The 25,508-nt window shown below is 54.2% G+C and overlaps 5 protein-coding genes across 5 annotated transcripts; 3 read left to right on the top strand and 2 right to left on the bottom strand.

The window, feature by feature from the left end:
• Positions 1-121: 121 nt before the first annotated feature.
• On the bottom strand, positions 122-1,385 carry PG985_013554 (NAD(P)-binding protein; the record flags this gene model as incomplete). Its single annotated transcript, XM_066833320.1, has 6 exons — positions 122-384; positions 460-751; positions 813-897; positions 948-1,143; positions 1,203-1,295; positions 1,352-1,385. 6 exons carry the CDS (start codon positions 1,383-1,385, stop codon positions 122-124), a joined length of 963 nt encoding a protein of 320 aa, XP_066678060.1.
• Positions 1,386-2,602: 1,217 nt separating this feature from the next.
• PG985_013553 (uncharacterized protein) lies at positions 2,603-4,324 on the top strand (the record flags this gene model as incomplete). Its single annotated transcript, XM_066833319.1, has 1 exon — positions 2,603-4,324. One exon carries the CDS (start codon positions 2,603-2,605, stop codon positions 4,322-4,324), a length of 1,722 nt encoding a protein of 573 aa, XP_066678059.1.
• Positions 4,325-9,712: 5,388 nt separating this feature from the next.
• PG985_013552 (uncharacterized protein) lies at positions 9,713-10,090 on the top strand (the record flags this gene model as incomplete). Its single annotated transcript, XM_066833318.1, has 1 exon — positions 9,713-10,090. One exon carries the CDS (start codon positions 9,713-9,715, stop codon positions 10,088-10,090), a length of 378 nt encoding a protein of 125 aa, XP_066678058.1.
• A 5,956-nt stretch (positions 10,091-16,046) lies between these two features.
• PG985_013551 (mariner-Tc1 transposon family protein) lies at positions 16,047-16,841 on the top strand (the record flags this gene model as incomplete). The annotated part of the gene is made up of 2 exons (XM_066833317.1): positions 16,047-16,626; positions 16,780-16,841. 2 exons carry the CDS (start codon positions 16,047-16,049, stop codon positions 16,839-16,841), a joined length of 642 nt encoding a protein of 213 aa, XP_066678057.1.
• Positions 16,842-19,545: 2,704 nt separating this feature from the next.
• Positions 19,546-25,214, bottom strand: PG985_013550 (ABC transporter; the record flags this gene model as incomplete). The annotated part of the gene is made up of 16 exons (XM_066833316.1): positions 19,546-19,765; positions 19,847-20,218; positions 20,349-20,912; positions 21,029-21,194; positions 21,313-21,377; positions 21,439-21,489; positions 21,550-21,621; positions 21,694-21,817; positions 21,892-22,242; positions 22,309-22,471; positions 22,541-23,367; positions 23,425-23,574; positions 23,626-23,709; positions 23,768-24,047; positions 24,098-24,919; positions 24,975-25,214. 16 exons carry the CDS (start codon positions 25,212-25,214, stop codon positions 19,546-19,548), a joined length of 4,551 nt encoding a protein of 1,516 aa, XP_066678056.1.
• Positions 25,215-25,508: the final 294 nt, after the last annotated feature.

Genomic DNA, 25,508 nt, shown 5'->3' with positions numbered 1-25,508 from the left:
AACAATTGATACCCTTTGACATTGAAAAACATTCAAGACCACATTCGATACATCTACCAAAACCGCAACGTAAACTCAATTTCCTGGGCGCGTCCACAGGTTCTGTATGCCAGAATACCCGCTATGGTTTTACCTCCCATGCCTTCATCAGAAACTCCTCAGCTGAGGTAAACTCGTAGTCCGGGAACATATGGTTCATCTCGTCCGAAGAGTCCCATGCACCCTTGACACTGCTTAGAAGAAACCCGATGGAGACCGTCTTTTGGAAAGCAGCGGCCTGATCTTGGGAGACGGCCTTGTGCACTGCCTCCAAATCCCACGAGGACTTGAGTTCTCCTGCTTCCAGATCGGCCAGCTTGACCTTTCCTAAGTCGAAAGTATGTCCTGCATTTGGGTATACACAAGTTAATGGACTGCTTTGGCCAGGGAAATGCAAATGGGGTAAGGGGGTAAACATACCTCGGACTCGTTCGCCAATCTCAATAATCTGTGAGAACGTGAGACGATTGCCCCTGATACCGCCAGTCGCAGGCCACGTCCCCTCGTACTCGACGGCGCGGGCCACAATGGCGGCGAGATCTGCCACCGTCGTCAAGGTCATGACGGCGTCCTCGTGGCCCTCGACGAGCATGGCGCGGTGCCGCTCGAAGTTGAAGCCGATCTGGAGGGGCTCGACGTGCTTGGCGGTCTTGTGCGGGAAGGCTAGGTAGTCCAAGAACAAGCCAGGTTGGAACAAGGTGTACTCGAGCACCTGCGATATTGGTGAATCAGTGGGTGGAATAACGATGGAAGTCGTCATGGCAGAAACTCACTTTCTCTTTTCGGTTCACCTCTTCGAGATATTCCCTGATCTTCTGTTTCCCATCCCACCAACCCATGTCAGTCGTTCCCTTGCTTCTCGGCAGCACGTCAGCGACTGGCCCCTCTTGGGCGAGGATGTTTCTTACCTTCCATATTCGCTGGGTGCGAATCTTTTCACACCAGCTTGAATCGCAGCGTCAACCAGGTTCCTCTGGGACTCTTGGTTGGGGTCCGAGAGGAGCTGCACGAAGGACAGGACGGTGTGAATCCCCTGAAGTCCTTGGACCAAGCCGTTCTTGTCACGGTAGTCTACTGTCAGCCACTTTGTACCCGAGGGCAAGCCTGTGGGCACGTTGCTCTTGCAGATTAATAAGTTAGAACAAGCATTTCGAGTGGCTGACCAAGAAGTCGTGGTGCTCTTACCGCTCTGCTGAATATGGTTATCTCGTGCTTCCCCGAAGCAACCAAAGCGTCGATGATCTCGCGGGAGACCTCTGTGTCTTCCTGTCAGCAATACTATAAGTTATAAGTGTCGGCAACTTTTGCTCACGTCCGGTACCCCCAGCAATGGCTATCTTAACCATGATTCCGAGTAGATGTTTGTAGTTAATACCTTGAGCTGTGAGATGTGGCAATTATTTGAACTGAAGGTTCGATGCTGCTATTCGGACTTATAAATAAGCCAGGCCAGAGCCCCGTTGAGGTTTCGCACCGCTATACCTCCCCTATTTTCGACCGCCGCGGAGGAAGCACATCACCTTTTAGTGCCCCTAAAGCCACCAAAACCGCTTGTGCGGGGCAGCTTCCTCCGCCGCGGCGGAACGAAATGCTGACCAAACCACCTCTTTCTTATTCCAACCCACGGTTCATTTTCCTTGCGGCGCGGCCTGGGAAGTCATGAGTTCTCTAACTACGGTGCCTATCTCGCATCCTTCTGCATAGAGCCGTCCATACACACGAGCCCGCAAGGTTGCTGCGACCATACAGGGGCGTACAATGACGTCGAACCCAGAACACCCCACAACCACTGTTGGAGAACCAGAACCACCGCCGCCGAAGAGGCGAAAGGTCCGCAAAGGCACCCAAAGCTGCTGGGAATGTAAGCAACTTTCGGTGTTTATTCCTTCCTGTTTTAGCGTTTATTCCACGTTAGTTCAGTGTCTTAAGAGGGATGGAATAACCGCTTGTTCCAGAAATTTCCACTATTGTCTCTCTCTCGACATTCTATTCACCCCAAGAAGAGTAAATGCTGACACCGAGAGTCGATAGGCAAGCGGCGCAAGATCAGGTGCACCTTTCCTTCGCCCGCGGATTCGATTTGCGATGGTTGCCGCAGTCGTCGCACCCAATGCGTCAGCCAGGAGTTCGATGATAGTGGTGGCAGATCTCCTGAAGTGACTGGGCAATTTGTTCGTCAAAGCACGTCTCTTGGGGCTCCTGGTCTAGGGCATATAATTGCACCTGAACAAGGAGATGCAGCGAGGCCGAAGAGGGTGAGTTGTCGCTGCTGCGGTTTGTAGCCGAGTACTTGATTAACCACCTTACCACCCAGAGCTTTGAGCACGAGACCACAGTCACGAAGGCGTCGTGTTCGGCTCATTTGCAACTCTCTGCATCCGATGCCAACGACCATGGCGTGATATTTCGCCTCCTTCGGGAGGTGTGGCCTACCGACGAGGAGCTCAGTTCCATCTTAAGTTTCCCTGTGCCTGCATCTGCCTTATACCATGGCATCGTATGCAAGCCGTACTCCCAGTTCTTCTCCGATGGGTTTTGCGGATCTCCCGAAGCAGTATTACAGATGCCACCCAGCGGGTCCCATCCAGTCATCATCGCGAGGAAACTTCTTCTGCTCGCCTCTTGGCTGCAAGGCACTCCACCCGGCTATCGTGTGACGACTGGACCTGGTCCTGGAGAGGACTACCATGACTACGCGTGCAGGCTTGTCAGTACTGCTTCGAAGCTTGTGATGAGGAATGACGAACTTCTAACCTCGATCGAGGGGATTGAGTGCCTCATGCTCGAAAGCATGTACCTGAATAATGGTGGACATCTGCGCCGTGCCTGGTTCACCAGTCGAAAAGCATTGGCAGTGGCCCAGATGCTGGGGATACACCAGGGAACAGGTTCATCGGCTGGGACCTGGCTTGATGAGGATGCAAGCCGAACTCGCATCGACCCCGACTACATGTGGCTCCGTCTGGTCCTCACTGACCGCTACCTGTCGCTTATGTTGGGCTTGCCCCAAGGCACCCTCGAGAACGTCTTCGCCACACCCGAGGCCCTGTCGGACTGTGCCGGGTTGGAACGGTTCGAGCGCATGCTGGGAGTCGCTGCCGGTCTCATTCTCCAGCGCAACAGCGTTCAGCGCCTCGATCTGGGGTACACGCAGAAGATTGACACGTTGCTCCAGGAGGCCGCCAACTGCTTACCTGCTCAGTGGTGGGTGGTAGAAAACCCACGCTCTTCTGATGGTGCCAGCGATGATTTCCAACAGTCCCTGCGTCTCGTCAACCAGATCGCGTATCACCACCTCCTGATACAGCTGCACCTGCCCTACCTCCTGCAGTCACCTCCGGTCCCAAGTGGATACGACTACAACAAGATGACTGCAGCCATCGCCAGTCGCAATATCCTCGTCCAGTTCATTGCCTTTCGCGCCTCTGAGACGAACACTGTTTACTGCCGCGGGATCGACTTCATTACCTTCACGGCTAGCATGACGCTGTGCCTAGCCCACATGGAATGCCGGCGGCGACGGTCGTCCGATGACACACACACTAATGCCGGCGCCGTTGATTCATCCAGCGCTTTTCATGCTCTCCGGCATCAGCGGCTGAGCGACCGCGGGCTGGTCGAGCGCACCCTCCAGATCATGGACGACATGGCCGCCCTCAACGAGGATGTAGTCGTGCGTAAGATCTCGCAGCTGCTTACACCACTGCTTGAAATCGAGAGCGATGCGGCTTCGGGAGAGGGCTATCGTGCATCCTCTTCTTCGTGTGTTCACGCTGCTGCTGCCGCGCCGGAGTCACAGTGGACAAGCGAAATGGCTCGTGGAGCCTCTCACGGGCTGCTGTCCGTCCAGATTCCCTACTTCGGGACCATCAAGATTGAGCATTCACAGGGCGATAGCACTGCGACAGGCTCCAACCAAACTGGTCCCAGTCTTGTCTCCCGTTACGACTTCGCTGCCCAGTCTGTCGGGCAGTTCGACCCTGGTCCTCAAATGCCGCCGCCCCGCCACCATGCTGGGTACGAGATGACCAATGTCCAGCCCGCCAATACGGACTGGCAACCGGTGCCTTCATTTGTTGACCAGCTCAGTCCACCGATACTCCCATCTCAAACGTCCGTTACCATCTCCGAAGATGCTCCCTCGTCCAAGGCGCCGAGTCTAGAGACCGTCTCGGGACTCGAAGAAAAGGATTGCCTTCTAGTGCCTGGCCTGGAGGCCGACTTGGAGGACTGGGTGCTGCAGGGAGTTGACGGCGCCTTCTTTAGCAGCCTTATACAAGAATAGGGGCACCCACCCAAACATGGTACCCTCATAGGTCCTATCAGCTGGCTGTGCACCCCCCTCGTATTTGTACCCACAACACGCGGCTCAGGACGTCGTCGCCCACCACCGCACATTGTCCCATACCTCAGTATCAGTAACATATTAAGCGCCAAGGCTCTCATCAAATAACAGGGGATGTGGTCTAGTGGTATGACGTTTCCTTAGCATGCGCTACTCTCCTATAGGGTGTTGTAGACGGCATGGAAAAGGTTCTGGGTTCGATTCCCAGCCTCTCCAAGCTTTTTGCCCTCTGTGAGTTGATGCTTACTGTAGAAACTCACCAAGTTCCATAGGTGCTGCGCGGCTTCATGTCATGGGATATTCCATTAGCCGAGGTTTACCACTGGTGATTTTGGTTCTCTCGGGTGCTATCTAAACTGGGGGAAGTCAGTGCATGTATATATGGTATGCTCATCGGAGATGGTACCCTAGGTAGCCGCAAATGCTCAGGTCGATCGATGCACACCATGATACCGGAGATGCCGAGTGCGTCTCGTAGGGGCTGGCCACTCCCATATTACGCACCATCTATTTAGAGAATCTGGTTGAAACTGCTAAAGTACATGCTTTCACTGCTCCTTGTCTCATCGAGGTAGTTGTGGGGTGACAGATGCATGATCTGCCCCTGAGGTGCGTCAGCATGATGCAAATTGCACATCTGCATGAGCAACGGTGCAAGCTTGCTTCAACCGAGACGTCTCTTGTTGGAATGCTTTCATGTGTCTTTTATGGAAACTCGAATTCAACACGATGACCTGCGCTACGTGACGTTATATGTAGGTTTGCTACACACTATTTCCTCCAAGAAGCGCGTAGTCTTTTACCGTACATATCATATTGGAGGCTGAGGATTCGAAGGCCGACGAGGTTTTTTCGGTTTATAACACAGCTTACATGTTCCACATGATTCAGGCTTCATGCAGTCCTCTGAGTCAGTATGCAGAGCTGTGCATGTTATAGCCAACTGGGTAGAGGATACGGGAATCCATTTGTTCAAGAGAGCCCATTTCCCACGACCGTTTCCGAGAAATATTGTGGGTTATTCTGATCAGGTAGCATCGCGTAACGTATGTCGAGGGAATCTTGCCTTTATCTAAGCCGATAGCAGCAGTGACTCGATGTTCCTGGGTGTTCCCAAACAGGTGCATCCCAAGTTACCAATGGCAGAGACTTTGGTTATGCAAGGCTTCTTGCTCCGCCAGCTTTTCTCACCCTGAACTCGAAGGTGATATTTGCTTTGGGGCAGGGTAAAACATGGCGGGCGCCACGGAGTAGTTTTACGACTGAAAGGGAATGTATAAGCCATTTGCCCAAAAGCCTTGCGTCTACGCAACTTCCAACTCGTCTTTACTTTTATGATATCCACAGCCATAGCCTTCCTTGTGTACGATCTTCTTTCATTACACCAAGGATCAGCTGTTTGTCACGCCATACCTCCCCAGAAACACTGCCAACGAATTTTGGGATTTCACATTGGTTCGTAAATCAGGACTGAACCTAGTAATAGCAGGTCCGTAACTGTTTACGCCTTGTGAAATCCCTTCCCTTCGACGATGTTTCGTGTGACCCCGCAAGATCGCGGCCCGGGACCCAGGAGGACGGCTGACAGGTGGATCACGGCCGCTATAACGAACGATGCGTCATCAATCGGCAGCAGCTGCGCCTGTCAGCTTGGCGTCAGCTATAACGAGTTTTATTCATTGCGTCAGTCTAGCTGACGGGTCCATTCCGTTCCTCGAAGAGGCATTGATCAACAGTGCATTGAGTTTGGAAATTTATTGGGAAAGAGGAAAAGACGATGCCCCGCACCGGAGAGGGATCCCGAAGCCATGGGGTCGATAGAGATCCCAAGTCGAGGGTTGTCGGGAACGCGAACCGGCGGTCACGGTGAAGGTGGGAAGGATGGCAAAAACGGGAGTAGGCGTTCAATAGCCGCTGCAAGGCAGTGTTCTTGCATCAAATGTCAGCGCCTTGTTGTATGTATGACTGCATGCATCTATTGCGTGCGATGATCGTCACCGTCATCATCAGCAAAACGCCGGCATGCCCAATTTAGCTTCCTTCTTTCGCGATCGGCATGGAGTGCGGGAGCTTCCAGTATGGAGAGCCACGTCGAACAAGCGATCGGCAGTCTGCATGTCTGACGGCTTTGGCTTGCAGATAGTTCATCTGGGGATTCGGGGATTCCTGTCAGCTCTGCCGATCAGTCCAGGGTTCTGGGCGTCGACCACGAACACCCCCCCAAGAAACATGACATCGATTTGGGTCTGTTCATAGCAAGCAGCATTATCGGGTTTTAGAATATGGGATACCGCCGTCCGAAAGAAGCACGATCTCGGTTCCTGGGCATGGGGCGTCTGAGTCGGCCACTGCCCCTCGGTGTAATCGAAAGCCTTCACAATTACACTGCTGACTTCACGACAACTCCTACTTGCATAGATACTAGCAACAACACGAAGGGTTCCTCCGGGCCCCCTTTCAACTTCGTCTAGACTTGTCTCTTGACGAAGTCATGCTAAAATGTGCGGTGACAGGATTCTTCAGTTTGTTGTTTGACATTGATGGTCCTCATGCCGCTTGCGCTCAGAACTGCCTCATGCATCCAGACAGACGCGAGACGCAACACGCGGCTTAAAGCAAGGGATTTAGAGTTTGGACATAGCGGTCAATAGATCCACCGATAGATTCGAAGATGCAGGATTGGGTTGGATTTTGCCCTTTTCTGCGCACTCTGGAGCCAGCGACTCGGATCTGGGTGAAACGACTATCAGCTCACCCGTGCGTGCCCACACAGACGCATTTTCCCCACGCTGGAGATCTGCATACGACCGCAGTCACCAGATTGACGTTAGTTATGGGGTTGATTCAATGTGCGGTCGCTGGCAGGGTAGTGCTCAGGGAGGAGCTTTTGGCCTGGCCGTCGATGATAGTAGCATCCCATCAGCGCATACTGATACTACCTCGCCTATGTTTTGCGTATCCATCACCAACATTATTGTCATGCGGCAAAGTAGGATTTCTCATTCTGAGACCTACCTGAGACCAAGACGAGCGTTCGTAGCAGTCTCCATTGTGACATTAGCCCAGCCCCATCTAGGGGAGCGTAGCTTTTGCGGTGAGCTTTACATGTTGGCTGGGAAATATTTGCGGCCTCCGGATCAGATGGAACTTTGTTCGCACGATAGCGTGTCTTGGCAGTATCACATGCGTGTCTCAGGGAGCCGCATGGCCACGAACACCCGTATAAACACCCGTTCGTTGCTCTAGGTATCTACACTTTGCCCACAGTTACAGTCTAGATGCCATGCCTCATGCCAAGCACCAATAAAGGCCCAGAAAATTCCCCAGCTGAAAGGGTGGATAAGACCCTCCGTTTCTCGATGCTAGCATCATATGGAACCTTCAGGGGACCACTTTCTATGGGTACACCCGGGCATGAGATCCACGATATTGCTTAGGGTTCCCACTAGGGTTATGATAACGACGACTTGAGGCTCAATGGTCTGGTCCACCCTCCAAGCCATCAGAGTTTCCACTATCAGGGTAATACATTCAGGCTATTCAAGGCGCAATGGAACGGACGGACGAACGAACGAACGACACATGACGTGATGAATGTGACAGCAGGTATGCAGAATATCTGTATCCAGGGCTGGCAACTGAATTAACCGTCCGAGCGACATCGGACTAAGCCACGTCTCAGGCAAAAGCCCCCAGTCTTGTTACAAGGGCCGCATAGAATTCTCGTATTCATGAGTCCATTGAAGAGTAGCCCGTCTTGTTGTGAGACCCCAGATTGTAAGAATGATGACACATGCTAGATGTGTTGCTCTCGGACCTATCCGTCAAAGGCGAGGCGTCGTTCTCGCAGCTACCAGGATACGACGCTGGATCTCATTGTGTCGTCAGGCCACCTCGATTCGGCAAGAAAAAGCAAAAAGCCGGTGAGCACTAGCCCCTACCGACAGCTGGGGAAACATGTGGATAAGTTGAACGGGCCAGAAAAGAAAAGTTCTTATTGACAAGTAAGTAGGGTTCAAGTGAGACACGCGCCAGCGCCAACGACAGTTGTCAATATTATGTCGGGGATAGGACTCGACAATACAGCTCACGACTCACAACACCCCACCAGTCATTGGGTTACCTATTCGAATCTCGTAGCCTCTATACCAGCGGGACGATCCTTCTTTGGTCTCTCTCACCGCCTGCAGTCCGTTGCATGATGATGCACCCAACTAGGCAGCCCACCGGAGTGCCTTAGCAAGAAAAGGCTTGGTGCAGGCCGCGAACGACTGACTGCATGTCGACATAATCCTTTGCAGCGTTTTGTCGGCCGTCGTTCGCACTGTGGTAAGTAGTACGACCACCCACACGGGACAGACTAAACGTGAGACATTCCATCAGATATGATCAACACGGGAAGATGAGACGTGTGCGAACGGGCTTATTGCCGCCTAAACCAAGGAGAATTCCCGGTCAGGTCGCACAGCCTTTGGTCGCCGAACAGTCGCATAGCACGTGTTACCCGGCGGGGTACAACAAACGAGTTTTTGCCTGCCGGTTGCCTTTTTTTCTCTCTCCCCCTTACTTATATGCCCGCCTGTTTCGGGAACAGAAATTGCCAGAGCGTCAGGTTACACGGTCCAACGTTTTTCTTAATTTAGCCCGAGACACGGGAGCCCAGGGGGCGGGCGGGAGAGCGACAGAGAGAAAAGCCAGAAAGAAAATATTTATGGAGACACGAACCTCGATCGACGGCGCATATAGCCGCGCATGAAGCTATACTACCGACCCACCGCCCTGGCGCGGGCGATCCCTGACCTGCCTGCCTCTTTGGATCTCTGTCCACCGCCCGCCAAGCCATATAGCCAGCCGCGTTATTACATACCAAATCCTACCACACATACCACGCACCCCCTCCCGCTGTCCACACCGGTTCGAACAACGAAGAATACAGCGAGCGATCCCGGTCGATATTAAACAACAGCACACGGCCTCAGCTTTTGCTTCATTTTGGTTTTGCATGAATGCGGACTTTCTCGTCATCTTCGCAAACAAGTTTTGGCGGCAGCCATACCCGGCCTATATAACCACCACGGTATGTATAGGCCCGAGCGCAACCGACGATAAGCGTATTGGGGTCGCATTCAGGGGTAAAAGGGATTCATGCTGGCGCGCACATTCAATGCGCTCGATCAAGCACCTCCTCGACTCATGACATGGCTTGACGGGCCTCTTCTGCCGGGGTTCTCTGTTGATCGCCGTGGGCTTCTATAAGAGCTACCTGCACGATGTGAGTCTATCGTCCATGCTAAAATGACTTGGTCCAAGGGATTGGTGCTGACCATCATGAACAGCGGCTCGACGCACACACCATGGCATCGTCCCCGAGATGCTCAGGTCTCCAACATACCAGGCACCACCGAGTGCTGCATCACTCCTCCAGGGGGGGCCCATACCTCTCATGGTTGCCTCGGCTGCCTTCATGTCGATGGAGCGGATGACTTTGTCAGGGCGTCGCAATTCCAGGCTACCAGGACTTCACAACGGACACCACGAGTGCCCGTTCACTGCCTATCGCCTGGTCTTCGGACTAAGCTGGCCGAGCTCGCAGACTTCTCGGACCGTGGCTTCTGCTTGTGCTGGCGACAAATGTGGTTGCTGCGTTACGAGGCGTACTGGCGAACAAGCAGTTACGTCTGGACCCAGACAGGATCCAACGGTTGAGAGAGTCAGGGGTTGGGCGGGAGAAATGCACTGGAGCGAAGGTGCTGTCTCAGGGGTTGAGTATCGGCCTCAGTCTCAAGGGTTGAGCGTCGTGGCTCATATCTACAGCAGCAACTGTGGCTCCAGCAGCACTTCGACTCTGCCAGAGGCCGAGAGAGAGACGACGAAGCGAGGATCCAACATGAGCCCTTTCTGTGAAATGCAGAAACACGAATTATGCTCAGGGGGGACTAAACGCAGCGCAGACTTCCCACGACAATGTGGCGGTCGCCCCCCACCTATTCTTGTCGCAGCAAAGGAACAGATCCCCGGTCCAGTGATGCCAGCCGCAACTATGCGAGAAGATGGGAACACCCAAGTCGACTTTGGCATCCTGTCCTGGTACACGTCAGAATTCCGCATGTTTCGTGACATCAAAAGGGGTCTAGACGCTTACAGACCCTTCACTACTTGGACTGTAACGGGCACGATTGCAGCGCATACGGAAGGGTTCATTTGTGTCGTTATTTGGGTCCCCATGAGGAAAGTTAACAAACTGTATCGTCAACAGAGACACTGGGAAAGCACTCGGAGTTGACTAAATTTCTCGGATCAAGTTGTTTGCCGCTCAGCCTGTCAAAGTCACTCACACCAAAAGAGACAAAGCTTCGGGGAGAATTCTGTTGTCTGTTTCTGGGGGACAGTTGACTTTTGCTAGGTCTCTACGTCTGCAACTTCTGGTAACGGCCCATGTTCGTATGTGAGCCCCTGTTCCAGGATTATCCTACATGCATGGAGGGGGATTGGAGAGCCCATGCCGAAGTTCGAAGATCCAACACAAAGCAGCAACACACCAACTCCATCTCCCACCCGCGTGTGTAAGGGGCTTCAATGGAAAAGCAAGAAGCGTGGACTTGACTCGGGGACAAGTTCCTGGGGATGAGAGTGTATATCGAAGATTGCTTGCGTCCGGCAGATTCTACCAAGTCACAGCAAAAGAAAACATCTACGTATCAGGTCTATGGAGGACTTGCTTTGTCCATTACTACCCAAGCCTGGGCCTGCCTTACTCATTGCTGACCAGGCATGCCAGTCGACCACTGAGGCCCGGTATTAATCTACGCATGGCGGACATCGCGGGAATCGTGGAAATCATGGAGTTGATGGCCAAGCCCGGGAGGCGCCGAGATGAAGAGTCACTTCTATCACAAGCGAGCTCTGAGCTACCACGAGGCTATCACAAGTCCCCCTGAGAGAGGCAGATCACTGCCAAAACGGACACTCGTGACAGCAAACCCACTTCGGTTGTTCTGGACCCGGGGTGATGTCTTGATATTGTGGTTACACCTCGTGGGTAGCCCCTGGGGGAATACGAGGTTGTGTGGGGAAGAGCCAGTCACGATGCATCCCGTCGTTGAGAGGATGGTATCGGGTACATTGCTGTCCTGCCAGAGTACATCGACATCCGCGATGGCAACTAAGGTCGAGTCACTGGTCGTCGAACACCACCCGTTTGTCGTCAACTGGAGTTGACAGGAGTGGAGCGCCTGCATGGTCGTGAGTCGATCACGCTAGAACGGCTCGTCGCCGCCGGTACACTGTGGATGACGACGACGATCAGTGTGGTCGGCAGATAGGGTATCGAGCACATCGTGGGCCACGGTCAGGCCCATCATTCATCGGGATCGGCACTCGATATAGCTGAAAGCCGGATCTCGCTCACGATCTCCGATTCGTCGAGGGACCACCATATCTAGTTGTGGGTTGAGGTCCACTCCTCGTCCATCTCCCTTCTTACCCAGTATTCTTGATGATGCATGGGAAGGGGATTGACAATAGCTCTTGCAGTTTCTCGTCAAGACTTCCGCTGCAGGACAGGGAGGAGAAGAAACAAAGAAAAAAAAGGAGCCTAGCCGTGGACAAGCGGCATGGTCCCCAGTGACGTCGATCGGGAAAGGATCGTCGTCATATACAAGGAGTTTACTGGCAGTTCGGCTTTTATAAAAGAGAGGAGCCCGAGGCGCGAGACGAGGGGGGGGGGGAGGCAAAGACAAACATATGCGCGCATGCGGTCGAGACCCCATACACCACCACACCACGCCCCAGATGGACCCAGGCCAAGAGAAGGAAAGGCTGAAGGGAGCCCTATGATTTGGCGTCGGGGAAGCGGTCCTGGTCCCAGCGGCTGTACGGTGTTTGAACTTGCATGAAGGCCTAGACACCGAGGCCAGGCGTAGGGCCATATTCCTCATGCAAGGCATATTGCTGTCTGTCCCAGAGGCCGGGTGGCTCACCCGGATCAGCAGACCAGAAGTGCAAGCAGCCGCTGCAAGCAGGTTGCCGAGGAAGTACACAGCGATCCGGGCTGGGGTTCCTCTGCATATTGCATTTGCGCTTCCTATTCCATTCGTCCGGCATCCGAGTGGCGGCATCTCAGTGAACGTTACGCTTAGCCGAGGTGTCTCGGTCATCATCACCATCATCGCTGTGTGTCTGTCTGGGTAAGCAGCAGCCGACTCGGCTCTGAAGAAGAAGGTGGCCAGGATGATGACGATATCTAAGACCAGATGACGAGCAGCGGACGGGACCAGCCGCCTGCCTTGACTCGGCCATGACTCTGCCACCTGATTTGTCGTTTTCTACACCATCAACATCAGGTCATTTTCGCTGGCGGGGTGGAAACGCCTGCCAACTTCTGCGCGCGCAAAGGAGGAAACCGGAATATCTCGCGGTCTCAACACTTGACGCACGCGACTCGTGTTGACATCGGTATACATATGAACATGTCTTGGCGTAGCCCCGAGACAATGGAGCGGGCAAATCAGTATAGGGCATAGGTTGCGACTTTCTCTGGATCACCCATTCTCGCTCTCGGGGAAGAGGCCGCGATGTGTACCCACAGCCCACAGCCCACAGCCCACAGCCCACACGGGAGCATCCAAGTCCGGCACTGTTGCAGCAACAAGTTCCTTACATATTGCCTGCTGCTGCAACGCGCGGCAACTTTCGAACTAACAAGCAAAGGGAAAAACCGGAGAAGGGGGGCCCGCCCTCTGTGGAAAAAAGAGGTGTGGCCCATCCCGTGGTGCGTGGTCCCCCACCCCGTGCCCCCTCATAGGGTGTGTGTTGGGTGCGCGAGCGGACTTTGGATATTAAACGTCTTTGTCTTCGCCGATAATGAAGCCAAGTGGACACTATATTCTCTCCTTCTATTATTAGGCTTCCCAGTACACCGTATAAGGATCGACATATACGCGGATACTTGCCAGGGGTCCCTTATTTGTTCGTCTCACCGAGAACCACTAGGCCAGTCTAACGAACGGGTGGTGTTGCGTCCGAGAGGAATTCGACTTTCCTCGAATTCCCATTGGGCCGTGGGGCAGACACGCGAGAGTGCCCGTTGCTTTTGGCAGCATAGCGCCACAGGGTCGTAAGAATGCGGAGACACTGCAACGTGGCGGCTTATTGCTTATTGGCAATCGTGTGCAGAGGAGCAGAGAAGAGCGTTGAGTTTTGGTCATACTTGCCTGCTTTTTTCCTGCTGCGCGCGCTCGCATTGCACGCTACGAACCCCCCCTGTCTCTGCCCGTCCCCTTCTGTGATCCCGGCTAATGTACCTAAGTAGGCGAGCAAGAAGGCATGACACATAACGTTACCTCCCCGTCTGTCAGAACCAGCATCACCCTGCCCCGGGGCGTTTTACACAAAACCAAACTGTCTCTTACGCGCAGGACGGGATGCAAGTCGCTATCCGTTAAAGAAGGGCGGGAAAAAGCAAAACACAGCGAGGAAAACCTTAACAAGATTGGGCGGGCATGCTGCAAAGACGAGAGAAGGCCATGCGGGACCCCCCGGGGATTTGTCTCTTTTGGGCAAGTACATCCATTAGGGTTGGCTCGACCACCACCCCCGGACGAATCGATCCAAGCCCCTGGCAGGATCTAGTAGATCCCCGACAAACAACGACCCTCCTCCAACCCTTTTGTCTCGTTTGGTAAGTAAACCTTGTACTGGCCATTGGACCTCATGGCTGTCTGAAGATTGGCCCTTGCCTGTCGCTGTCAGTGTCGTCGAGCGCACACACACACTCTCACATCCAGAAACTCAGACACACCTACATGCCGCCGTCACATCGTGGCGTCCACAGCGGCTGCATATTAACCAAGAAGAAATATCGAATTGTCCAGTCACATTGGACCACCCAAGGCTGCTGCAAGAAAAACACTTAATCATACAATAGCGCTTACGGGTGACGGTTAGGTAGGTATGGAGGGGGGACAGCAGCACAGCCAGCAGAACGCAAGGCGGGCTGGGATCCTGTTGGCTCGATGCAGGCAGCCGTTGATGATTCCAATCTCGGACTCGCAACGGATGTTGTAGTGGTGTCTCAGAAGAAAACAAGCCACGGTCGTGCAAGATATCACGCCGTGGTCGCGTATGGATTCATGGATGTGTGCGTGTGCCGTCGAGCGGATGCCACGGGCAGACAGACAGAGAGCGAGCGATAGAGAGAGCGCGGTAGATCCACTCGTTGCATGGCGCATTTTGACAGTGTCTTAGTTGTGTTACAAGAAGTTCATCCGATTTTTCTTTTTTAGGGGTTCCTTACGTGGTGTCAACCGTTCCAGTTGCTAATGCTACCCCATTTCTGCCGCTGGGCCTGCACGACATCCCTGTCTTCGACACCCGACCCCGAAAGGACGAAAGGGGAGACACTGACACACAGACACGCGACGACTGACAGGAAAGCAAGCAAGCAAACGGAAAAGAAAAGAAAGATACCTACTTGTACAGCGGGAGGCACAGAGGAGAAGATCAAAAGAACTCCACAACCAATTTCAGCTTCGGTTTGGGTCCGCCATCTGCAGGTCAATTAAAAAAATGCTCCGCATTGGAAAAGGGCTGAGCTGGGATTGGGATGGAGGGAAAAGCGTTCAAGCATGGTTGAGAGCAATTGGAATTACCCGAGAGCCGTGTGTGTCTCTCGCTGAGGGCTGCCAATCTCCAATCCCGCCCGGGCAGAAAAATTTCAAGTCCTGACGTCATCAGCTGAATCGAGAAGGGGGCAACGAATCTCGAAAGAGACAATGTTTCTTGGAAGAGGATACGCGATGTGAGGCTGAATGATCGTTCGATAGGGACTTATTGGGCAGCAGCTGAAGGGCATGTAGTAGTAACCTAGGCCACAACCAGTCTCGAACACAGACACACAGCACACACGCGACAGCCAGCAGAGTGGGAAACAGGCATGGGGCATTTTGTGGAGTTCGGGTCAAGCCGCCGGTCCATCGCAGTCCCCCTTCCCTGTCCGCATTGGGCAGGGATCTGCAACCCATCTGTAGTGATGCTCTCAGGGAGTCAGGGCAGCAGAGACAGCGCGACCAGGGTTGACCAGGGTCTTACATGCCTTACAAGGTCGAGAGCGATGCGCACGCAACAAGATATGCACGACCACAGGGACACTAACCGGTAGCATCCATCATGCTGCCATCGATCTGTCGAATGGGGAAACGCGAGTGACCCTTTGGGCCCGCCAATATCGTCCAAGATATAGATGCCCTGCCGTTTTATCGTGTGACAAGGATTTTTTTGTTGAAGACCGGATCGAGGGAAGGAACAGCAGCATTTAAAAGGCGACATGCCTTCGCCGTGTGCTTATGGCCGATGGGATAGAGATAATCGGAATCGTCCATCGAACGCTAAGACCACAAATCTCGATGTTGGTATGTGGGACCTTGCTTCTGCTTACCAGTATTACACACATATTTTAGCTACATACCTACATTATCTATATCTCGAGTTGACTGCGCAGCCACACAGACACGGGTGCTGTCCAGAAATCAAACCGAATCGAAGCTACGGCATTAAATCTGTGACCATTTGCCTGCCACAAGAGAAAGAAAAAAGAGAGAGCTAGTCATATCATCATATCATATGTCATAGCCACCACCACCCAACCCCCAGCCAAAACAAGACCATGTCCGTCCCCAAGCCGAGAGAGGGAAAGATGAAGAGCCGCAAGGCCATCACCAACACGCAGCGCCGGGCCCTGCGCAAGTGGTTCTTCGACCCGACGACCAAGGACGGGCCCAAGACGCACAACGACGCCTCGCTCTGGTGGCAGCAGGCCTACGGGTACTACCTCAACTCGAGCACGGTCAGCGAGATCCTGAGCTACAAGTACGACCCGCTGGACAACGCGGCGTCGTCGGACCCGGCCTACTGCCAGACGGGCACGCGTAAGCGGCAGCGCCCGCCCAAGTGGGAGACGCTCGAGGAGGAGCTCATCAAGTGGGTCTTCATGTACGAGAGCATCGCGGGCGAGGGCGCCGTCTCGGGCGCCATGCTCCGCGAGCGCGGCGCCGAGCTCTGGAACACGCTCGAGTGCCACCGCGGCATGCCCATGCCCAAGTGGAGCGAGGGCTGGCAGTGCCGCTTCAAGGCCCGCTACGCCCACCGCAAGCAGAAGATGCTCGAGGAGATGGCCCGGAACTGTGGCATGGGCGGCGGCGGCGGCGGCATGACCAGCCCCAGCGACACCGGCAGCAGCAGCGGATGTACCAGCAGCAGCGAGGAACAATGCGACGTCAGGAGCAACAGCATAAGCGGCAGCAGCACAACAAGCCTAAGTGGCAGCAGCATCAGCAGCATAAGCAGCAGCATGGGGGGTGGCAGCCACCACCACCACCACCAACACCACCACGGTGTAGGCTACATCGATTACAGCATGGGCACGACGACACCCTACGGCCACGGCGGATATCATTGGTAGATTTTTACATTGGGTCTGGGAATTGCTTTGGGAGCCGAGCCGAGCGAGCCATCAATAGTGTCCATCTCGAAATAGATACGCGAGGTCTCGGAAGGGGAAAAGGGCGCATAAATGGTCTGGTAACGTGGCGTTGGTCTGTCTTTCCCAGTGGTGCGTTTTTCAGCCGGATTCCTGACCGGATGGCCGGATATTCAGGCAGCCAGTGCCGGGATTCTGGCGCCTTGATACCAACTTAGTTAGTTTTTTACAGTAGTGAGCACAGCAACAATCGACTCCTAATCACCCCTCGCCTCGTCTAGCTCATCTTTGCACTCAGCCGGCATCGAGGTTAGCGAGTCACGAGTTCTCTCTGATGCCGCTATCGATACTGCAAACGGACTGGGCCACTTGGCGTTGATCGCTTCTAGGTGTGTGTGCGTGGAGGAGGGGCGGGGAATAGGCCGTGCTGTCTGTAATCTCCGATGAGCTGTGATCACTGCACTGATCACTCGTCATTGTCGCCCATGATTGTTCCTCTGCTTTCGTGCCAATAAGGAGTTGGGCTGACATATCAGTGGGCCATGTCATGCCTGTGACGATATTTGATGCCTCTCGTCCCTACTTTTTCTCAATGGACGGCTACACAACAGGCTGCGATGCAGCCTGTGTCTTCGAGAATGGCCTGATTTTCCTCCCACCTTCCAGGCCACTGGGCTGGTTTTTTGGTGTACATCATTTTTCCTTTACGAGGACGTTTCCGACAGGACTGCCTGTTGGAAAAATGGGACAGGGGTTTGTTATATTGTCCGTGGGTGATTGGGCGGCGAAACGGGCAGGAAAACAGGGGGCCCCCCCGCCCCCCTGCCCACCGCTAGACCAGGCCGGGCTTTTGGCTGGTCCAGGCACCTTTTTGAGGTTGCACCTTGTGCAGCTTGGGCTATTGAGTTGTGAGCCACTGGGCTCATCTTGGCTCAACTTGTCAAAAAGGAATCAGCCCCTCGCCGCCTTGGCGCATGCAAATAGATGGGTTGCGCGCGCGCCGAAGGACAGTAGTCGTAGGGCAAGTTGTTCGACGATGGGCAACACGACGCTTGCATATCGCTTCGATGCCAGCTGATGGGGACTGCAGAGTCAGCTGCAGGCAGGAGAATGATGATGACGATGATGACTGGGTATGTAGGCAAACGAAGCGAGACCACCCCTCATCCGGCTGTCGCGTTCTGGTTCTGGACCTTTCCTGTTTTCCTGTTCTGTTCTTGTCTGGAAGCCAAAAACGTCAGTTGTCAGTTGTCGTTTGTCTGTCTGTAACGTATTCTCCACGTTGCAATCCCGTTGTCTCCCGTTGTCGTCGTTCGTTTTTTTCTGTTGCGCACCCTGCCAACCTGCATAGGATCGGGCATCGGCATTGGCTAGCCGATTTTCTCGCTCTGTTCTCCCTGCCCTACCCTGCCCTGCCATTTCCTTTCTGCGGTGTCGAGTCATCGCATCGCATCGCATCGCGTCGCATCGTCCCATATTCCCAAAGAGACCCATTGAATTGAGCCTCGGCGATTTGATCCTCGGCGATTGCTGCTACGTTGGTTTGCGGTGTGCTTTTTTTGGTTTCGAATTGCGCAGCTCGGATGCGACGGTGATCTGGCAGCGAATGCTGGCAGGCAGGTAGCAGGGGGCGTGATTGACTCTGCCTGTAACTCGCACGTACGCGCGCGTGCAGAGATGAATGGAGAGCAGCCCTGGTCACGCAATGAGAGATGACTTAGGGGGCGGCACAGTGATTCTTCGACATAGATTATCAAGCAGCTGCAGACAGAAAGAGACTACGAAGTATGAGATGTCTAGCATTTTGTTCCCATTCAGTTTATATCAATTGAGTGACGTTGAAGTAAGGCTCAAGCCAAATGTTTTAGCGTTTTCCAACTTTGGCACCACACTTGCCAATTGCGCACCACACTCCAAAATGCGCTGGTCGAAACACCAATACTACCGCTGACTTATGGAATTAGGCACTTTTCAATGAGACACATCCCCGGACTTTTCTTGGCTGGCGTCGGCGCTAGCTTGAGGCCATAAATAACTACCGAAGAGGCGGTCATGGATGAACCCAGTCGCGTCATGCATTATTCCGTTGCGCCATGTCTTAAAAGTCCCAACGGCAAACAGTAGGTATTTTGATAATAATGGGGACCGGGATATGCAATGCTTGAATGGACGGCCGACAGACAGCTAGCTCGCTCGCTTAGTCGCAACTTGTGAACTCTCTGTGGGAGTGAGCAGAAGAGGGAGCAGCGAGATGTAAGCAACATGTGTCGCAACTTGACACTTTGAGCCCAACGTCGAGCACGCGCCGGTACTGAATGCATGCAAGAAAAGATCCGGCATGTAATATTACCTAGCCGAGTCGCAACGGAAATTGAAACACGTCACATGAACCAGAGAAAGATGGGAGAAGGATTCGGATGCAATCTAGTGTGGTAGCGGCGGGACACAGCTGTCATTTGTATTTTTGGGTTGGGGGGCAGGCTCGCAGGCAGCAGGGGTCTCTCGGCCATCTGAACCCGCTAAGGATGCGACGCGCCAATACCCCGCGGCCCACCAACGTCGTATTTCATGTACTGTAGCAGCAAACAACAGGCCGACAGATGGCTGTCACTCCGATGGATGGATTGTCCCCCTCCCCGTTGCGACCGTAGCATTCTGCCTTTCGCCATTCTTAAAATACCGAACTCTACTGCGACGACGATTCGTACAATGCACGAAAGACGGACGACGGCTGGCTGAGCAGATCCCGCGGAACGCCGACCTCGACGACCCGGCCGCTGTCCAGCACAATCACCTTGTCAAAGTCGGTGATTGTGTCCAGGCGGTGCGCAATGGCTATCACTGTTGCATCTCGGAACTTGTCGCGAATCACCGCCATCATGTGTGCCTCGGACTCAGCATCAAGACTAGCCCACCACCCAATATTAGTAATCGTGTGAAAAGATTATCGAGTTGCATTCGATGTGAATGAGTCATTCAAAACTGACCTGCTGGATGCTTCGTCCATGACAACAATCTGGGAATGGTCCAGTAAAGCCCGGGCCAGACTGAAGAGCTGCTGCTGGCCCTTGGACAGGGTCGAGTCCGACAGCTCTGCGTCGAGTCCGCCCTTGGCCTCGATGGCGTCCCAAAGCTGGGCATCGCGCAGAGCCTGGATGATCTCCGCATCCGAGGAGCGGTTGCGCGGGTCGCAGTTCAAGCGCACATCGCCGGCGAGGAAGACGGTGTCCTGCGGGATGGCCGTCAGCCGCTCCCGCAGGGTTTCGCGTGACATGCGTGCCACGTCCAGGCCGTCGATGGCGATGGACCCCTTGTAGTTGATCATGTGGAAGAGGGCCAGGAGGGTGGAGCTCTTCCCGCTGTTTTGGGTAATCAGTTCGGATACTTGGTGTCCCATGCACGATCATTTTGTGGTTTGACAGGTTTGACAGCACCACACTAGCAGGGCTAATAGGTAGGGTAGGGGTTTCGGGGATCAGGGGACCATACCTTCCGCTTCGCCCACATATCCCAATCTTCTCCCCGTGCGTGACCACCAGGCTCAGGTCGGAGATCGCAGGCTTGCTGTTGTTGTTGTCGTTATCTGCATCCTCATCCTTGTAGTACGTGGCCGTGACCCTGTCGAAGACGATGGCGCCCGTCGTGGGCCAGTGGGCAGGGGGCTGCTGGGTCTCGTCGGCGGAGTTCTCGTTCGGGGTCGACTCCTCGAATCTCTTGACGCGGGCCACGGCGCCGATCGACGTCTCAAGTAGAGTCCAGCTGCTGATGGCCGACTTGAGCGCGGCGCTGAGCGTCATGATGTTGAACAGGGCCACGCCGGTGAAGCCCACGCTCGTCGTGTTGCGCAGCGACACGGCAACGGCCACCAGCACGATGGCCACCACGGCCACGATGAGGTCCAGAACCAGGTTCAGCCAGCGCTGGATGCTGTACAACAAGTAGAACGGCTTCTGGGAGGCGTCGAGCCGCTCATTGGCTCTGACAATCAGGTCCTCCTGCCAGCCGAATGCCCGGATGGTGGCCAGGCCACCCAATGTCTCGAGGAACTGGCCGCTGCAAGGGGTTGGGTGAGGCCACACGGTTAGTTGGTGGATACATTTCTTTGCTTTCTTGCTTCTTGCTTGGGCGTACCAAACATGCATGTCTCACGGATGGGCGGGAGCACTTACTAGATTGGGCTCTTTGCATCGAGGTCCAGAAACCGAAGCTGGCGGGAGGTTCTGAGGTAGAACTTCTGCAGAACCCACAGCACCCCAAACAGAATCGGATAACCAATCAGCAGCCAGGTCGAGGCCGGGATAATCATCAGGGCTTGGGCAAGACTTGTCAATCCATCTGCCGGGTCGGGGATTATTAGCCTTGACGCACACACACACACAAACACACACACTTTCTCTCTCAACGGGTACACAAAATTTCGCTTGGGTTTTCCCTTTTCTCCGAGACCACTCACTTGTGACAAAATTGATTAGTGAGAACGGGAGTTCGGCATCTATCAGATTGATGTCTTGGCTGAACCTGGTTGAGGGGTGTTAGTCACACATGCGGCTCTGGGACCTTTGCAGAGATGGGTGCCTACCTATTGGTGATGGAGCCAATGTCTGTCACACTGAAGAATGTGATAGGGGCGCTGGCGTGGGAATGCATTAGCGGATAGGTCGCCCGGCCTCTGGTGATAATGCAAGCTTACCTCAGGGTGGTGGTCAGTAGGGTATAGTGAAGTTTGGCCCCGGATATAACTGCCAGGTTCAGCAACACATGCCTGGCGAACCAGTTAGCAAGCAAGCAAACGTTGCACCGGGCTAGGTTTGGTGAGAAGTTATTTTTAACGTACGCGCATGTAAGGACCAATGCAACCAGTGCCATCATCTCGAGGGCTGTGAAGATACCGAGGTATTTGCCATTGTACTTGTTGGGCTCGGCGTCGTTTGCTGCTCCCCACCAGGATAGGATGATTTCTGCGAGAAACGGCAGTTAGCATCACCATACCATCATGTATACAGAAGTTTGTACGCTTGTGGGCAGTGCCCACCGGGAAACTTGAGGCAGAAGACAAGAATCGTCTGCAGGGCGAAGAAAATGAAGGTCTTGGGCCAGCCAAACGTCCCAAAGTAGTACTTGTAAACGGAACCATCTCCAAGACGCTGGGTTTCCTTGTCCACGGTTCTCTGCAGCGAGTCGTTGACAGGAGCCACAGGCTCAAATTCAGCATCTTTGGCTTTGGTCTGCGTTTCGTCAGTTGTACTTCCATCTTTTGCTGGCCTGATACCGAGTCTGGTCAGGTAGTCATTTTTCTTCGTGACATCTTCACGAGGTCCGTTCTCCACGACGGAGCCATTCGAGTCAAGTCCGATGATGAAGTCAGCATGATCCAGAAGGTGAACTAGTGTGGCTGTCAGTATGGTTCTCGGATCAGGTCTGCAGGATGGGTGTGTGTGGGGGTGCACACCTGCATGTGTCACCAATACGGATGTCGAGCCTTGGGTCTTGAGCAGGCCCTTGGGTCCAAAGACTTCGCGGATGATATGAGACTGCGTGTGCATGTCCAGGCCGCTAAAGACGTCGTCGAAAAGGACTAGATCCCGCTTGGAGTAGACAGCTCGTGCCATTGCCTAGCTCCGTTAGCCTGGGCGGATACTCTCTCCCTCTTCCCCTTGACAAATAACGTGGACCACACTTACGACTCGTTGCTTCTGCCCGCCACTGAGACTAAGGCCATTGCTGCCGACGACGATCTGGTCGCCTTCGGGGAACTGCTGGAAGTCCTCCTCCAGGGCGCACGCGCGAATCACGGCGGCGTACCAAGCTGCGTCGAAGTGCGAAAACCCTATCACATTAGCGCGCAGCGTCTCATTCGCCAGCCAAGGCTTCTGGTCGCAGAATGCGACGCTACTGCTGCTTCTGGGTGGAGTAGTAGTATGATTATCAGTTTGCTGCGCCCGGCGGCGGCCGCTGCAGGCCGCCAGCTGGACCAGGCCGCGGCGCAGCGGGGTCTCGCCCAGGATCCCCTTGAGGAGGGTCGACTTGCCCGACGCGATTGGCCCGATGACCATGGTCAGGCCGCCGGCGGGGATGTGGAGGTTGAGCGAGCGTAGCACGGGACCTGCGTCCTTGGACCAGCCGAATGCGGCGTCCTGCAGCCGGATGGCTTCCCCTGCTGGCAGCGGCTTCTCGCTGTGGCCATGGCTGCCCCATCCCTCCGCGTTGGAGCCCTCACCCGAGGACTTGTGAGACAGTGTCTCATGCGAGGTGGTCGGGATCGCCCCTTCCGAAGAGGAGAACGGCTTTTGCCTCAAGTAGTCCTCGATACGCTGGAAGCAGGCCACGGCGGCCAAGATCTCTGGGACAAAGGCGAAAATGAGGTCAAGTGGCTGCGTGATGAGGGCCAGCAGTGAAAGCGTGGTGAAGATGCGGTTTGATCCCAAGATGGTGTTGCCGTCGCCACGATGAGACTGCGCTGCCACGACACCAAATGTGAGAACCGGCGCGAGAGTCACCGGCAAAAAGGCTAAGAAAGACACCATGTTAGAGTTTGTTGATTGTTTAGAGCTTGACTGCAACTTACAAACAGTGACCACTCCGAGGAGCATCAGCCTGAATTTGCGGGCTGATAGTATTTCGGCTAGTCGCAGTTGCTGGATCAGCTCGGTGGAGCGTTTCGCCCAGCCCAGCATTTTCACTGACTTGACGGAGCCGAGCAAGGAGGAGGTTATTGCTATAGTCAAGTGTCAGTGATCGTCTCGGCCTTGCTGTGATGCCTACTCACCAACTCGCTTTTCGAGCACCTTCATCCAGGACGCCTGGAAGGCACCTGCAAAGCTGGACAGACCAACTGCTGCAAATGTGCAGACTATGCTCTCAGAGTTAGTCTAATTTCCAAGCTACGGAGATTCAGAAGGTAGAGTTACCCAGAGCGAGAACTATAGGGGCAACGAAGATTGCTCCAACTTCAGTATATAGGATCCACATCGCAATGCCGACCTGCACAATGGTCGACCAGCAATCATGGATGTGGACCATGCCCATGACGATTCTTTCGACATCTGTGCTCATCAGACTGAGCGCTGTTGCGTCCTCGGCGACAGAGAGACTCATGGAGAGCGTCCTCCTGTAGATGGTGGCCACAAGAACACCTCGTAACATCACAGTGAATCGATAAGAGAGATGTTGTCCCCATGCAGTGGCGACCTAATGGGCTGTTAGTGCGATCTCTGAGTCTTGATGTGATGTCTGCTTACCGCAATGCAGATATAGATGAGGCCATAGGCTGCAATAAGCCCGTACCCAATGTTGTCCTGATACTCAGTGCCATCGTATGGCTTGCCCAAGTAGTCGAGAATGGTGCGGATGAGATAGGGCTGTGCGAGCTGAGACGCCACCACTATCAAATAGGGGAAGATTGGTACAAAAAGCTGCCATTTGAGTGCCCAGAACACTGCCACCAAGAGGGATCTCTGATCCCCTGATATTACTGTAAAAGTGTCAGTTCGAAGAACCCAAGATGTTTCGGCAATCTGCTTACATTTTTCCACGGGATGGCGCACCTTGTTCCACAGTGCTGGAGATAGGAGGTTTGGGTCGACATGCTGAAGTGATGGGACCGACAATGCGGTGGAATAGCCTCTCCACAACATCCGGTTGACCCAGGAAAACAGGGTCCGCGCGAAGATCCCACCGGTTATCTCGTTGCCGCATTGCTTGATCTCTGGCCCCAGCCATTGGTCTTTGCGAATCTCCTCAAGAGCCAAGAGACCGATCTTCAACGCCAGAGTCACCGTGAAAAGGGCGGAGATGGTGGTGGACATTTCGGAAACCCACATGGTCCTGATGCGCACGATATCGAGTACAATTGATATCAGGAGGTAGGTGTCCATGAGCAGCGGCGGCCCCAGGGACTTGCCATGCTCCATGTACGACAGGGCCATGAAGGCAAAGCAGTCTACCATGCTCAGGGCGGCAGCCGGGACAGTGGCCCTGGTTCGCTGCGAAGACGATCCATCATCAACAGCCCATAGGGCGAGTAAGGCAACGGAGAAGGCCAAGAGTACCCCGATGACCAGCTATAAAGGAGTTAGCCCCTGAATCGTTCGTGTCAGAATTGTAGGAAGACCATACCAGCTTAACTGTGCGAAGAATCACGCCTCCGACCCGTGACTTTCTGGTGAATAATGTTGCTAAGCGAATTGCCCCTAGAATCAAGAATACTGCTGATGGTAGGATGGACAATATCGTCTCTTCGAATAGTAGAGTGAAGTCAAAAGTTCGAGCACACTCGTCCACGGCCGGCCCGAAGACGTCGTCCACGGCTTGGGGGCAGATCCATGCGGACGAGTTGCTGTCAGCGTTGGAGGCCATGGTAATGGGTCGATCTGGTCACTTGCAACGAATCTGTGAAGCATCTAACTTGCAGATTTTGAGCAGATCCGACTCCTTTGAACGCATATGCAAGGGGTTGGGGGGACCCAGCAGTGAGGGTGAGATCGATCGTCAATGCCAGCTGGTGACAGAAGACCCAACCAGCGACCGCGAGCGAGATTGGACCATATACTGAGCCGCAAGGCCACTTTCAGCCGTAGCCGTCTTCACCCCCTTTGAGGTCTACCTGGGTCGGTCCCTGTTTGGTCTGTCACCGCATCGGCGATGCTCAGA

Source organism: Apiospora marii, assembly GCF_038362585.1.
Source record: "Apiospora marii strain CBS 49790 chromosome Unknown utg000011l_segment0_segment0, whole genome shotgun sequence".
In the NCBI taxonomy this organism is placed as follows: Eukaryota; Fungi; Ascomycota; class Sordariomycetes; order Amphisphaeriales; family Apiosporaceae; genus Apiospora; species Apiospora marii.
The sequence above is the reverse complement of the archived record's forward strand: the minus strand, read 5'-3'. Positions and strand labels throughout refer to the sequence as shown.